The sequence below is a fragment of the Vanessa cardui genome, chromosome 23 (genome assembly GCF_905220365.1).
Source record: "Vanessa cardui chromosome 23, ilVanCard2.1, whole genome shotgun sequence".
Classification (NCBI taxonomy): Eukaryota; Metazoa; Arthropoda; class Insecta; order Lepidoptera; family Nymphalidae; genus Vanessa; species Vanessa cardui.
The window spans coordinates 8,872,747-8,890,263 of NC_061145.1; the positions used below are offsets into that span (position 1 = coordinate 8,872,747).

General features: G+C 31.9%; 1 protein-coding gene across 1 annotated transcript; it reads left to right on the plus strand.

The window, feature by feature from the left end:
• Window positions 1-1,185: 1,185 nt before the first annotated feature.
• LOC124539696 (myrosinase 1-like) lies at window positions 1,186-13,506 on the plus strand. The gene is made up of 9 exons (XM_047117025.1): window positions 1,186-1,316; window positions 4,704-4,816; window positions 6,950-7,132; window positions 8,504-8,896; window positions 9,997-10,091; window positions 11,263-11,410; window positions 11,886-12,037; window positions 12,512-12,750; window positions 13,308-13,506. Exons 1-9 carry the CDS (start codon window positions 1,288-1,290, stop codon window positions 13,486-13,488), a joined length of 1,533 nt encoding a protein of 510 aa, XP_046972981.1. The 5' UTR covers window positions 1,186-1,287; the 3' UTR covers window positions 13,489-13,506.
• Window positions 13,507-17,517: the final 4,011 nt, after the last annotated feature.

Genomic DNA, 17,517 nt, shown 5'->3' on the forward strand with positions numbered 1-17,517 from the left:
ATGACGTCTTCGAATATCGTCGTTTGAAAGCCACGTTATTAGCTCAAAGAGATTAATCTACTATGTACCTATGATATAGCACTGATGCTATGTATATGATATATAGGAATTTGCACATGGCTAAGGATATGTGAATCATATTTTACCGGTTCCGATTTTGGAATTATTTCGGATAGTTTTAGTTGCGAATATTAGAATATTAATAGTAAAACATAAAATAAAATGATAATATTTTGATTTTATCAACAGCCAATTATTTAGTATTAAGTACAGTCACAAGAAAAAGAAAATAACAATTATTATTAGAAACCAGAATTAGGATAAATTAAAATAGAAACATCACGCTATTAATTCATCATTATCATTACATAGTATGAAACAAATTCGCTTAACGCTGTCTGTCCCTATGTATGCATGTATATTAGATCTTTCAAATTACTATATTACGTTTTTTTTGTGTGTGATTCGAGATGAAGGTTTTTGTATATAATACATGAAAAATATAGTAAAGAAACAACGAAAATCGGCGTACCATAGATATCGTGATAAATTTGACGTAGCTTCTTTGGTCTACCCTACATTGTAATTTTTTTACAAATAATTAGAGGGTAGGAATTATTTGTCAAATCCAAGAGAATTTCCTAGAAAATTCTTTCGGAATAAATCAAATCAAAAAATAAACTTTATTCAAGTAGGCTTTTACAAGCACTTGTGAATCGTCATTTTACAAACCATATTTATTGAAGCTAACAAAAGTTCGTAATTCAGATTTTAAAGGAAAAAACCGGCCAACTCAGTACTTACTCTTTATTTAGTTACGGTTTCGAATAGATTTTTTTTTCGGACATCCGATAGTTTTAGTTACGTTTACGGACTATTCAAACGCCATTGGATAAAAGCCAATTAAGCTACACGTGACATCGAATTGACGGTATCTGATTGGTTAAGAGCAATTCTTATGAATATTCATTATTGATTTGCGAAAAATGTTTACTTAAGTACAATAAGTTTGTATTATTACATATATAACACATTAATCAAAAACAGTTACAAGTGTAAAATATTGCTATCAAAAATTGGAATTAGGTACTTAATTTTTGTTCATCTTGATTCATACTATGGAATATCTTATAGACTGTTTTGTTTCCGAACGCGACTGTAAATATAACATATGTATACATGCCTTTATAGATACAATACTACACACTTGTGTAGCTAACATTATCAGTTAATTATTATCTTTATCGCGTGTTTCTTCATTCAAACTTGTATTATTGACGTGACATAATGTTTACAGTGATTTTAGTTTTAATCAGGTGAGTTATTTAATTTTATTTTACACGTATTGAATAAATTATGAATAATATTCAATAATTTTTAGAATTGTCGATTCATCGTTGAATAATATTTTGTTCTAACGTAATTAATACCTACATGTTTTTTATTTGAATTCAAATGCAATGTTTTTTTTATTTTAATTCTGGTATTGAAATTATATATTCATCCTCCCGTAATATTGCTTCTTGTATTTAAACAGCTGTTTATACAATTTTTTTGATGTATTTTATCTGTCATTACAGTTTCTATTATGATTTCCTGTCAATTAGTCTTTTTCGTGCGTTTAGTACACATGATCTTTTTTATTTATTGTTTTTAAAGAATCGTATGCCACAGACAGTGATATTGATGCTCTGTAGGTATTCTCTGCCCGTTAACCATTACTGGCTGGCAAACTAAACAGATATTTAAAATGGCTCAAATGTAAAAAAAGTAATCGATGCATTGACGAATAACGGACACTAAAAAAAGAAGTATGTAAAATTAAAACAATCAAACATTAGTACCAGTAATTTAGTATCAGTAAGCCCACAGCTGGGTTAAGGTACTCAATCCTGTTTGAAGAATACTTTAAAGTATACCCCACCTCACTGTTTCGACGCTGGTGTAGTACTTTATATTTAAATGTAAACAAAAATTGTTTAAATACATTGTTGTACGCCAATTCCTCGTTATTAGTAAATATTCGCCTTTTAAAAATAAAAAAAAAAAATCACATGAACAAAAATTTCAAAAATCGAATATAAGCCGGTAAAGAAAAAGGTCGTTTGACAAACATACAAGGAAAATAATAATTCATAAGAAAATGTATTCTTCAATAAAAAAAAGGTAAATTCAAAAATCGAACATTTATTTTGTTATCTTTTTTTTTCGGTATACTAAAGCTCATAAAATGCCGACAAACAAAAAATAAAAGCCTATGATAATCATACAAGAAAAATAATTATTCATATGAAAACTATTTCGTGAGAAAAAACTAGAAACTCATCATGACAATAACAATTACAGATTTTTTATGATAAACGCATCGTAATTTCGTAAGCCACTTGTCAACTATTTAATTTAATTCTTAGTTTAATTAGATGAATAGGCTTTTTAGACGGGGCACAGATTATTTCGCCAATGTCACGTAGGATGGTGAAGACGCGAATGAGATTAATCGGTACTGTTGAAATAACAAATTAAATTACATTTTCAAGGCATGTATAGTAGTAGTTTGACGACCTCCGTGGTCGAGTGGTGTGTACACCGGTTTTCATGGGTACGCCACTCCGAGGTCCTGGGTTCGATTCCCGGCTGAGTCGATGTAGATTATTATTAGTTTTCTATGTTGTCTTTGGTCTGGGTGTTTGTGGTGCCGTCGTTACTTCTGATGTTCCATAACACAAGTGCTTTAGCTACTTACATTGGGATCAGAGTAATGTATGTGATGTTATCTCATATTTATTTATTATTTATAGTAGTCATTAAGGCCTTGAGCATGGACGTGAATGGATATAGAGGTAGAGGACGACCAAAGAACGATGGATGTGTGTGAAAGGCGAAGGTTAGATACCTATCTAGTAAACCTTTACTTGGTGGTAGGACTTTGTGCAAGCCCGCCCGGGTAGCACCAACTCATCAGATATTCTACCGCTAAACAACAGTACGCAGTATTGTTGTGTTCCGGTTTGAAGGGTGAGTGAGCCAGTGTTACTACAGGCACAAGGAATTAGGAAGGAATAGTTAATATTTCTTACAGCGTCATTGTCTATAGGTGATCCATATGCTCGTCCACCGGCGTATACTATAAAAAAAATGAAATAGCGAATAAATCCTAACATATGTAAATATCTATTCTATGCAGTTGGTAAAGAGAAAGCATTAAAAAGGCTTCTCTTGCCAAATTAAAAAAAAATATATCATCAGGTCCATATGCTCGTCCGCCAAACTAATCCATAAAAAAAATAGAATGTTACTTGTGAGATGACGTCAGACAGAGAATTATGGAAAGAGAAGACATGCTGCGCCGACCACAAATAACATTGGGATAAGAGCAGGACGTGAGATGATGTATTGGTAGCAATTTCCTTGTTAATCCTAAATCTAGAATAACAGAACTTGTCAACATTATAAAGAACCGCACTGAGATTCTTGATATTGGCGAAATAGTCTATGCCAAGCCGGCACAACTAAAAGCCATTAAACTAAGAATTTAATTAAGAATCTTGATTGTCTTCCATTGCGGTTGATATCGATCATTATAGATGGTTTTGTCTCAATTTTCTACTTCCAACAACATAAGATTATGAAAAAATTGTATTATCTTTAATTTAAAGTTAGCCTTGCTATCAAGTAATGATCTAACGTTTCGAATTCACTTCTCACATCAACTAAGTCTTTCATCATCAGTTAGGCTTGGGTAGCTTTCACTCCCTCATCCGATATTCAATCCTCAAGATATATAATTCTAACAAGTACGAGCACCAATTTCTAGGATCCCAAGGTCAGTGGTGCACTGGCGATGTAAGAAATGGTTAATGCGTCTGTCTTCATTGACTTTACTCTTATTTTAGTCAAGATAATAAACACTAGTAAGGCAATAGTTTAATGCGTTGAGTCGAGATGGCCCAGTGGGAGTCGAGATGGCCCAGTGGTTAGAAAGCGTGCATCTTAACCGATGATTGCGGGTTCAAACCCAGGCAAGCAGCGCTGATTCATCTGCTTAATTTGTCTTTATAATTCATCTCGTGCTCAGCGGTGAAGGAAAACATCGTGAGGAAACCTGCATGTGATAAATTTCATAGAAATTCTGCCACATGTGTATTTTACCAAACCGCATTAGAACAGCCTGGTGGAATATGTTCCAAACCTTCTCCTCAAAGGGAGAGGAGTCCATTAGCCCAGCAGTGGGAAATTACAGGCTGTTGTTGTTAATGCGTTAGGGTTTTCCTTTATGAAAGAAAAGATCTATACCGTATATTTAATCGTTTTGAATTTAGAATTCTATAAACAATAATCGTTTTCATAATATGGCGCAGATTTAAATCCTAAAGTTTCATCATAGTTTAGTGAATAGCTTATAATGTTGATATAAGGTTCTGGGTTAAAATCCAGGATCGCAACAGCAGACATATTTATTTTTCCGTCAAGGTCTTAGCAACAGACTAAAATTTGGATACTGACAGTTGAAGTAATTTCATTGGTACTGAACTCTCTTCTTCTTACCGAGGGATAAGATTTGGGTAAAATAAACTTGTGTGGGCGTATAAAGGGGCTGTTTGCGCACACACTTGAACAATATAATATTTTTTCTCAAATAGCAAATCTACGTGACAAATGGCTGTAGCATTAATCGGACATCATTTCTGAATGTTTTATGACAGTGTTTCAGGAATCCATGGCTGGACGGACACGAAAGTGAGACGGTTTCGTGATGACTTCTTATTCGGTGTCGCGACAGCTGCGTACCAGGTGGAGGGGGCCTGGGATGCTGATGGTAAGGTGATCATTGATCAACTCCATGTCCTGGGATAGCATTCATTTTTTATTAATTGAAAAAGCGCGGAAACCGATTGCCGTGGCTTACTCGGATGCGTACCTTTAGAACTTTGAAATTATAAATGAGCATTTAAAAAAACGTTACTTTGAAACATAAACAGAGATAGGGATGTAGGGGGTAGGGGTCAAAAACTAGCCAATATTGCCTTATGAAATAAATGAATGGCCCCGTGTAAGCAGTTAAGTGTAATAGTGTTGCATTATAAAAATTATATTTACTTGGTGGTAGGGCTTTGTGCAAGCCCGTCTGGGAGGTACCACCCACTCATCAGTTATTCTACCGCCAAACAACAGTACTCAGTATTGTTGTGTTCCGGTTTGAAGGGTGAGTGAGCCAGTGTAACTACAGGCACAAGGGACATAACATCTTAGTTCCCAAGTTTGGTGACGCATTGACGATGTAAGGAATAGTTAATATATCTTACAGCTTCATTGTCTACGGGTGATGGTGACCACTTATCAGGTGGCTCATATGCTCGTCCGCCAAACTATACTATAAAAAGAGATATGTTAATCATAAACTCTTAGTAGTGCACAATACAGCTGCGTTATTAGCAAATCGTATGAAATACGATAATATAAATTTTGTTTAACTTTATTCCTACTTTCATTGGAATATAGAATAATATATATACTTAGATAAATATAGCCTATATTTGTCATGGAAGAATCGTCAAATACATTCTTGCATTATACTCTTGGCGAGACGCGTTATATTAATTACATTATATAAACTTATTTGCATTAGTTAAACTATAATCATTTCACACTACACTCACACATATATATTACAAGTAGTTCCCCGCAGCTTTGCTCGCGTTTTAGGGTGTTGGGTGTTATTCGATACAAGACTTTATAGATGATAAAAAAGCGTGCAGTCAATCAAATCAAATCAAATCAATCAAATCAAAATAAACTTTATTCAAGTAGGCTTTTATAAGCACTTTTGAATCGTCATTTTACAATTAAGTGAAGCTACCACCGGTTCGGAAAGTAGATTCTACCGAGAAGAACCGGCAAGAAACTCAGTAGTTACTCTTTTTTAACATTTAAAAAATACAACGTCATGTTAATTAAATACAATTATTTCAATTAATGTATCCTGCTTGGAAGTCAACAGGTATTAACTCCACGCTTTTTTATCATCTACAAAATCTTGTATCGAATAGTATGCTTTTTCTACCAATGTATTTTTAACAAACGATTTGAATTTACTAAACGGCAAAGTTAAAATCAAATTTAAATTAATATATCCTGTTGACTTTCAACAGGATATATTAATTTAAATAATTGTATTTAACTCATGCTTTGTATTTTTTAAACGTTGAAAAAGAGTAACTACTGAGTTTCTTGCCGGTTCTTCTCGGTAGAATCTACTTTTCGAACCGATGGTAGCTTCACTTAATTGTCAAATGACGATTCAAAAGTCCTTGTAAAAGCCTACTTGAATAAAGTTTATTTTGATTTCATTTGATTATATATGAAATGAAATCAAAATAAACTTTATTCAGTCAGGAAAAAGTAGCCTATACCCTTTCCTGGTGTTCATAGCAAATTTCATTAAATTCGGTTCAGCGGTTTAGTTGTGAAAGAGCTACAGACAGACAGAGTTACTTTCACATTTATAATATTAATATAAACAACATACAATCAAATACAACAAAGTTAATGCAAGTAATTCAAAGCCTTTCTTGCTTAATGTTGTCTTAAATTTTCGCGATTATTACACATTTAAATAAAACTTGTTATAATGGACAGTCTACCCGTGACCACGAACGCTGCAAAGTGCTCGAAACGTCGGGATGTCCAAAATAATTAATATACGCGATTAAAATCCGTTATAACTAGTTTTCTGTCTCGCTTAGTCTGAACAATTCTAAGGCACGATAACCAATGCTTTCAAAATATATACCTATTATAAAAACTACAATTAACTTATATTTTAACAATAATATACAATTACAAACCTATCAAGGACGTATTAGCTACAATATTTACTCAACATGTATACAAATCTTTAAAACTACATCAAAATCTCCACAGTAATGTATCTTTACATATTTGTGAACAGACAAAGGCGAAAGTATTTGGGACAGATTCCTACACGACCACCCGGGTGTGATAGCTGATGGTAGGAACGGCGACGATGCCTGCGACTCCTACCACAATTACCAAAGGGACGTGGAAATGCTGAGAGAACTGGGGGTTGATCATTACAGATTTTCTATATCCTGGAGCAGAATACTCCCCACTGGTAAATATATATTTTTAAGGTATAAAATATACGTTTTTATTTTTAACAAATAAGTTATTGTCGTTATATTTATAGAATCTAGTACTGTCAATGATGTTCTAGTAAACAGATATGTCATTGACGCGCAAAAAGTGAAGACTAGAAAACGTCCTGATTGGGACGTTTACCTTTAGTCGTTTTCATCATAACTATGCCAGGAATATGTTATAATACATCATAATTATGTAGTAATACGTTTTGCGTAATTAAAACATCTAATTATCTCTTTTACTCATTGTTTTTATCAAGCTATCATTTTTACTTGTAACGAAATGTAAAATAAACGGTCCCCGCCGCGGCACACTTTTTCTGTTGTTTAATATGGGTATAAAATATCTGTTTATTAGAATGTCATTGAGTACTCCTTATTAAATCAGCTACCTGCCAGTGAAAGTTTCATCAAAATCGGTTGCATCCGTTCGAGAGATTTTCAGACAGACAACATTGAAAAAAAGTTATTTTTTTGGCGTTTATTAAAAAGCGGTGCATTGGCACCAAAGCGTAGCATACAAACAGACATAATTAATTTCGAAATTATAATATTGATATAGACTGTTTGCGCATATAATTATGTACTATAAGTAAATAGTAGATTAATTTCCCGCGCAATATGCTAAGACGGTAAAATTGACAAAAGGTATTTATATGTTTAGCCACACATTGTAGCTGGAAAGTTTTTTATTTCTTTAAATAGTTTTTCAAAACGTTTCATACCTAATTAATTTGATACGATATAAAAAAAATCACAAAGTTAACTCAAAAAAGCAATAATTATGTTTTTTTGTCAGATTATTCTACAGGAGTTATACTAATTTCATATGTTTTTACTTTTTTAGGCCAATAAATACTTTTTTTTATTAAATCTATTCATTTTATTTTCATTTAGTTAAAGATTTTAATGGAAAAGAGTATATTTAGTAAATTTGCAGTTCTTTGAAAATTAAGTGTTACTACATAATTGTAGTTCATTCGTAATATTTTTTTTAGGAAAAACTATATCCAATATAAATACTTGGAAGTTTTGTGAGGCATGTGTGGGTAGGTTCCATCTACTCATCATGTATATTACCACCAAGCAGGAATACTTAGTATCTTTGTATTCCGGTTTGAAGATTAAGCCAGTGTAACTACAGGCACAATGGACATAACACCTTAGTTCCTAAAGTTGGTGGTGCATTGGTTATATAAAAAAATGGTTGAAATTTCATTCAGTGCCAATGTCGATAGGTAATGGTGAGCACTTACCATCTGATGGTTCATTAACCTGTCATGAATACTACGCCACGAAATCTTTAATGTAATTTGTATATTCATATGTTCATTGTATTTTAGGTTTCTCCAACGAAATCAATGAAAAGGGCATTCAATACTACGATAGTTTGATAGACGAACTGATCAAATACAATATAGAACCAATGATCACGTTATTCCACTTCGATTTGCCGCAAATATTGCAAGACTTGGGAGGTTGGGCCAACCCGCTCTCCGTTGAATGGTTCGAAGACTACGCGAAGGTCGTGTTCGAAAAGTTTGGCCACAAGGTCAAATATTGGATCACAATCAACCAACCTAATTCGATATGCGTGGACGGTTATGGTGGGATAGAATTTGCTCCAGCCGTTGGGTCCAGTGGTGTGGCAGATTATTTGTGCATTAAGAATGTCTTACTGGCGCATGCAAAAGCCTACAGATTGTATCAAGCGGAATATAAAACCAAATATAAAGGTATGTTACAATACTAAAATATTATCAACTTACCAGGCCTCTCTAATTTACCCACGTTATCATTATGTTTCGAGCCACTTTGTATTTATTTTTTGTGGTTGTAGTTCTTTGATTTTACGTCTCTTAGAAACTTTATGATAAATTTATATGTATGAATAAATTAAGTTGATACAACTTTTGATATGGTCAACGTATTTTGATAAATATTAAAACGTCAGATCCATTTAAATATATTAATTAAAGACTTGAATTTGTAGCGTTTACAGTTACACGTCGACATTATTTTGTTTTATACGATATTTTTTTTAAATGAAGGCATTACTATATACCAGTAATAAACTAACTAAATATATATTGTTACTATACAAATTATGACCTCGTGGAATGGTGCTAGCAGCATTCTTAGCTCTCTAAAATGAATTCTTTGTTATACTGTAACTATTTGGTAAATTTACTTGGTGGTAGGGCTTTGTGGAAGCCCGTCTGGGTAGGTACCACCCACTCATCAGTTATTCTACCGCCAAATAACAGTACTCAGTATTGTTGTGTTCCGGTCTGAAGAGTGAGTGAGCCAGTGCAACTACAGGCACAAGGGACGTAACATCCCATTAGTTCCCAAGGTTGGTGGCACATTGACAATAGTTAATATTCCTTACAGAGTCTTTGTCTATGGGCGATGGTGACCACTTACCATGAGGTGGTCCATATGCTCGTCCGTCAACCTATACAAAAAAAAAGAAAAAAAAATTATAATCAAGAATAGTCTTGAATTTCTGCACATCTACGGCTGGAGCTCTTCAAAATGAGACTATAATCGATTTTTATATGCAGATATCATTGAGACAAAAACCTTTTTACGCTATTAATATATAAGATTATCTAGACCTAATGAAAAAATCGTTGTTTTCTTTTGTTTTATAATCTGTGCTTCATACCAGTGAGAGATGTTGAGCCCCTATGCATTCTTAAAAAAATCAAAAAGAGCATTTCCAAATATAAATTTTTCTTTTAAATAGAATGTGTTCGATTTTTTTTTATTTGGATATTTTGTAATTGTAACCAAGAAGTTTTTATATTAATTTTAATTGATTCTCTTTCAGGTTCCGTGGGCATATCTTTAGCGTTGAACTGGGCTGACTCAATCGATAATACGACCGAAAATGTGGAATCAACTGATTTGTACAGAGAGTTTACGGTGAGTTATCTTTTTACAAACTTACTTTAGATAACGGACGCTTGAAATTATTTATGATATTTTTATATCAGCACTGATAAAGATAAACGGATTTAATAATATGTATTTATAATCAACTAGTCGGTCGCGTTTAATTAGATTTTTTAAGGTATTTCAAATCCTATGACCAGTTTTGTTTTAATTTAAAAGCCGATGAAACCTCTTTTGAATTAATTTTTAATGTCAGATACATTATTATTCTATAACCGGCCCGTAACTTATTGCCGTTCTCTCAAAATAATTTATTTATTTAATTGTAACAATTTAATAAATAAAAATAATGAATTCTCTTTAATTTTCTGCACATTTACGGCGGGAGCTCTTTAAAATGAGGCCTTAATCGATTTTTATGTGCAGTTATCGCCCGATAATAACCAAGACAAAAATTGACTTACAATGTTAATATCTAAAATTGGTGATTTAGTATGAGTACAATACTTGTTATAATGTTTGTTCATCTGTCTTTTGTTGGTAGAAAAAAAAGAAATGTTTATTTAGGACACGGCATAAATATATAGTAGGTTATCATGGGTACGCCACTCCGAGGTCCCAGGTTCGATCCCCGACCGATGTAGAAATAGTTTATTAGTTTTCAACATCTTGGGTGTGCGTGTTTGTGGTACCGTCGTTACTTCTGATGTTCCGATAACACAAGTGTTTTGGCTACTTACATTGGGATAAGAATAATGTCACATACATATGTCGACCAATGTGTATAATATATTTTATTTATAAGATTAAAAAAATAATTCTGTACATTACCTAAGTAGTAAATAAATCTACAAAAAAAAAAACACAAAATAGGAATGAAGATCTAAAAAAAGATTCGGTGTACCATACGTCTTCCAATGATTTCCAGTTATGCTAGTATACACCTAGTATTTATTATAAACCTAAAAGAAAGTTCTAATGATTATATTTACATATATTTAATTTGTACTTATAGCAATACTTTTCAATTTTGTAGTATAATCTATTAACACTTCACACAACGAATTCATTCATAATAAATACACACACACATAGACAATAAACAATGACAACGATCGCAATACTCACACACTCACACACACACTACCACTACTTGTACATTACCTTTATCGTCGTTACGAACAAGTTTATAAATCCTCAGATCGGCCTGTACATGAATCCGATATGGTCAAAAGAAGGGGATTTCCCGGCTGTAGTCAAAAAACGAGTCCTACAAAAAAGTATCGAACAGGGTTACCGTAAGTCTAGACTGCCGGAATTGAGCTCAGAGGAGATTAAGCTTTTGAAAGGTAATACTATTTTACTTATAAACTTAAGGCGTCCATAAGTAAGAGGACATAACTTTTGTTCCAAATTAAACTAACTGACTAAGGCTTCCTCACACTTTGAGGAAAAGGTTAGGAGCATATTCCACCATGCTACTTCAATGCGGGTTACTGGATTCACAAATACGTTGAAATTAGACACATGCAGGTTTCCTTAGGTTTTCCTTCACCGCTAAGGGATAATCGCTTACGATTGCAAGACAAAATTTAAGATAATTGATCATACAGAGTTAAAAATAAGTGTTATGTAACTTAATAAGGTCGCATTTGATGGCGGTTCCTGGATGCCATTTTGCATTTCAAATAGCGGTCTTTGTATAGGATACAAAATATTCGTGTAAGAAATGAAAGAAAGCTAATATTAAAAGGCTTAGTAAATAAAATTAGATACTATTTTCCTAACAAAATAGTCTGTAAGGTAAAGTCTTCTCATTGTCAGGCTCAGCAGACTTCCTGGGTGCAAACCATTACACAACGTATTTTGTGAAGAGAGCAGAGAAACGTCTGCCGTCTCCCTCTATCGATGACGACATTGGCGTTGAGCTGAGTCAATCGTCGGATTGGCAGACTTCTCAATCGAGTTGGTTAAGGGTAAGGTATTTTAAGCTGTTGCTTTTTAACCTTTGGTAAGATATGTCATTTGTCTTTATCTTTAAGCTAATCGTTGAGTTAATACCTTTCGGTTCTCAATAAACGATGATATACAGGGTTATAATATGAGGAGACGGAAAACGAAATTATTTCAATAATTTTTTGGCCTTAAAAGACAAAAAAAGAACTTTGAAAAAAAAATAAAAACATGATAACTCCAAAATGGTTCATTTTTGCATCTTGCATATGGGGGTTAAAATTATTGCAAATAGTCACTCCTGTCACCTCCTAACGGATATACGTCGAATTACCAATAACCCTGTATAGGGCCAGTCCTGGTGAAAGATTATTTATCAGCAATTTTATCACCAAGAAGCTTTTTTAGAATTATAAAGAAATAGGGAAAGTCTAATAAATTATCAAATTACAAAATAATAACATTGAATTAGTAAAAGGTTTTGTTTGGTATTTCAGAGCGCACCCTATGGCTTGTACAAAATGAGCCTGCATATAAATAAAGTTTACGATTATCCGCCCGTCTTCATCACGGAACACGGCTGGTCCACCACGAAAGGCCTGAAGGATTCCTCCAGGGTCAAAAACTTGAGGAACTATTTCAAAGCTCTCCTCTTGGCCATTGAAGACGGAACTGACGTGAAGGGTTACACGGCGTGGAGTTTGATGGACAACGTCGAATGGACCGCTGGTACCAGGTAACTAATCAAAATCAAATCGACCATTTTGGAGAATTGTATTAAATTTTAGTAAATGCAAAATCAAAATAAACTTTATTCAAGTGGGCTCTTACAAGCACTTTTGAATCGTCATTTAACAATTAACTGAAGCTACCACCGCAGTACTTATTATTTTCCATTTCTTATGTATAATATATCTAGCCTACAAGTCAACTAGTATTTGCTCTAAGCTTTTTTTATCAACTATTTATGATTGTAATATTGTATCTATAATATGAGTTATTTATTAAGAAAGAATAATTAAATAAATAATTTGGCTTTATGAATCGGCATAGTTAAAAGTATTTGCGGAAAAAAAGAAAATATTAAAACAAGGACTTAAAATTGAAATGGTCGTCGTATACAAGCTTTTAAACAAATAAACTTATAATAATAAACCAACGATATCATTAAAGATTATGTAGTTACTTATTCGACATTAACAAAATTTCAGTAAACACGAGGTACTAATAAAACTATGTATTTGTCAGATTGTTGCAATTTCGTATTTTAATATGACTTTACGTCATTTTCAGCGAACGTTTCGGATTATATGAAGTTAACTTCGAATCTAAAGAGAAGACGAGGAAACCCAGACTATCAGCACTAGTTTATAAAAGAATTATAGAACAACGAATCGTGGAAGAAGATTGGAAACCAGATAATCTTAATATTTCGATAACGAAGAAGAAAAGATATACAAAAGTAGAATTGTGATATGTTTTATGCAGTAAAATTATTCGTTTTATAGCTTTGTTTGTTTATTTTTTTTTAATGTAGACGAACTGTCACCCTGATGGTAAGTCACCATTGACCATAGACACAAGCGCTGTAAGCAATATTATAGACTGTCAAGTATAATTTGGCGTTCCTGTGGCAGCACCTGCTAAATCCTTTGTCTTGCCACTTTTTTGTTTATTTTACCAATATCTCCCTAGAAAATAATTCTCTACGTCTCATTTTTAATAGATTTTGGGTAAGTTTTATTAATAAGGGTAAATAAAACAAGATATAAATGAACAAAAAAAAATAGTACATGTTTTTGCCACACGCCAACTTACACTTGACGCGCTATAACCATTCATCCCTATATCACCATTCGAAACAATGCAATACTGTTGTTTTTGGTAGGTGGTAGAATATCTAATGAGTAGGCTACTTAGGTGTGTTTGTACAAACACCTAAGACCAAGGAAAGTATTTGATATAAGAAAATTAACAACAAATTTTGACTTTCTATAATTAGAAACTGATAATTTTTTTTTTATAAAAATACTGGTTTTTTATAATTTATAAGCGCCATCTATGCAAACTACAAAGCGGGCAAGCTTTAGCGGAAGGTGATTTTTCAATGTGACAATAGATGTCACTAGTGGGGCAAACAATTTTTGGTTAAGCTATTCCCTAATAGATGTCGCTTATATCACATAATACAATTTTACCATGTGTAAGTGAAAATTTTGTATTTACAGTATTTATCGAGGAAAAATAAAAAGAACACATAATATTCTTATATAACAATAAATTATTAAAAATTGTTCGTTCTAAATATTATAAAATTATTTATTGAAATTCTTAACAATTAAACAAATTATGAAAGACTAAGTGAAAAAAACGGACGTAAACATTTCTTGGGCGTATTAATTGTTCAGTTGATTACCTGAATTGATTACTGGTGAAAAATAAACTAAACTAAAAATACCAATGTTTTGTTTACTTTTAATAATTTTGCTTATATGTATTAATCGGTGTATTCCTGAATTTCTTTTGCCGGTTATCATGGTATTTTTTTTTCTGGACCAGTGGTGGTGATAAGCGTACCTAAGGATTTTTCGACGCAATTATTTTTGGTATTCATAAAAAAAGTACCGACACTGACTTATTCTCGTCTAAGCTCGAGTTGTATTCGTTTTCATCAAACTCTACATAAATTTTCTCATCCATACTGTCTTACCTAAGTTCGTAATCTCCATTGTACTTTAAACCTTGCCCTTGGGGTTGTTTTTCTTTAATTACTATCCATATTGGATAGTACATCAATATTTAACAATTAAAAACAATAAAATTGGTACCAAACACACACACTCTAACATTATCTCGGTTCATTGTTGTGATCTTGTATCTACTAACAGTGTTAAGAATAATAGCAATTTTAACACTCAGGATACCTGCCTACATATCTTCTTAAAATAATCATTCAACGAATTATATAACCATGATTTTTCAAAAATCGAACACTAAAAATTTTTCTGTATTTAGAGAATTGAAAATACTTTCTTTAATTATTATAAAATATTAATTAAAACGAAACTAACATTTGTTTTGTAATGATCTCGTTTTACATAACTACATATTGATAGTAATTATCCGGCATTTATTAATATTAATGTATTTAGTTGCTGTATTATTAGATACATATAATATTTATAAATCAAAAAATCTAAATATACTTTATTTAAGTAGACTTTTAAAGGCACTTTTAAATCGTCATTTAACAACTATTTTTAGTGAAGCTACCACCGGTTCGGAAAGTATAACCCTACCGAGAAGAACCGGCAAGAAACTCAGTAGTTACTCTTTTTCACAATTTAATAAATAATAAATACAGTCATGTTAGTTAATTACAATTATATATGTATATACGAACAGTCTATGAAACCATGATCGTTAAATATAGAACACTAAAAATATTTATGTATTTAGAGAATTGAACAAAATATTTCATTTTTAAATTTATAAAATTATTATTTTTAATTAAAACGAAATTAGCATCAGTTATATAATGATCTCATTTTACATAACTACATATTGATAGTAATTATTAATATTATATAGTTTAGCATTTATAAATATTAGTGTATTTATTTTCTGCATTATTAGATATCATATGTATATTAGAAACCAATTATTGTTAAACGAAAATTGATTTTTCTGCTTCCGAAAAAAGTCTGAAAAATCGTCTCAAGATTACAGTAACCTTATCCCTCTTGTGGACTAGTTTTGGGCATAATTCCGAAATTTAGAAGCTGACAATTAAGTTAGTGTAATGCTTATTAATTCGTATCAATAGACAAATATAAACGCTAACTTCGGATCAGAATACCAAATATCTTGGCCTGAGAATAACCGACAAAAGAAAAAAAGCGGTTTTTGGACAATTTTATCATTTGCTCATATACTCATTACATTAAAAAAATGACAATCTCGTGAAAATCATTGACAACTCTTTGTAATTTAGTGTACAACAAATCTTAAAGATAAATAAATGAAGTACTAATACAATGCAAGGAAAGTATATGGAAGAGGCATTAAAATCTGGACTTCGACTTTGGAAATTAACAAACTAATCGCTATGAAAAACAACCGTATTAATTAATTAGTATTTCTATTTAAAAGACAATATCATTTTAAGCATGGATAGCTTTCCTATTTTGCGTCAAATACTACGAATTTAAGTTGTAAAATATAACCGACATTTTAAAAGTAGTTAAATATTATTATTGTCTTAGACATTGGACTCCGAACTCAATTGAACAAAAAATTGCTTTAAAACTAGTTTAATCTTGATATTATTGCAATATAAATTATACATTGTTTCGTTGTCATTGGTATTGATTTTACACATTACTTTTTCTATTTGAATATTGTAACAAAAAGGTTTTATATATGATGAAATGATGTTAATTAAAATTTAATTAATTTAGCTATATATATAATACAGATATTATTAAAATAAAAAGTTCGTTGGCGCGAACAATTATATCATCATTATTTCTGAAATTAACATAAAAACTTAACATAATCAAAATATTATATTCAATTAATAGTATGTGTATGAAACCACAGTCAAGTACATAACAAAAATTACCTCGAACATAAGTTACACATCAAAATAAAACGTAACATACTTAAACCTCTTACATGGACATATGCGTTACTTTCGGTCGAATAAGCACACGACAGCATCAACACAACAAAAGCTTATGCAATTTTTACACTCATTATATTCGGTATTTAGTTTATTTAATAATGTAAAGCGAACAAAATAACAACAATAGTCGGGGGGCGTCTAAAAAAAACGTCTATATTCAAACAAACGCCGCGGGTGGCGCGATACAACAAACAATTATTTTAGTAACACTGATTCCGACTCGATGGTAAATATTTTAAATTAGACTTTATTGCAATGTGATAGAGTTGTTTTTTATTATGTTTGTGTTTATAAAGGACTTAAGAGTCAATGAGTCGTAGCTACCTTAACCCTTAATTTGGCAATGATAAAAATATTCAAAATATATGAATTTGACAGTTATGCGGTTTCGGGAGTATGTCATAAAGTTCTGAAAAAATGAAAAAAAAAATCTACAATAGCCCACTGCTGGGAAAACTGGTGTCCGTCACAGCGGACCTTGCCAATTACTGTGAAATTAATGGTCAGAATTATATGTTCTCTGAGGCGGAAACTGCCAAACTACGGAAAATAAAAACCACAGTTATTTTTATGTTTTTTTAGTAAAGAAAAATACAGAAATGAACATTTTAGAACTAATTGATACCGAAGTATAGTTTATTTTGTATGAAAATTTAAAAAACAATTTCTGGGGGCTTTTCCTGTCACGAAACATAATCTTGTGTTGCATTTTATGCATTAACACACGACAGTTTTCTTTTGGCAGAACCTGCAGCGTCCTTCTTCCATGGTCGAAGGGAAACGTCCTATATTATCATATTTTAAAGGACTCAAAGG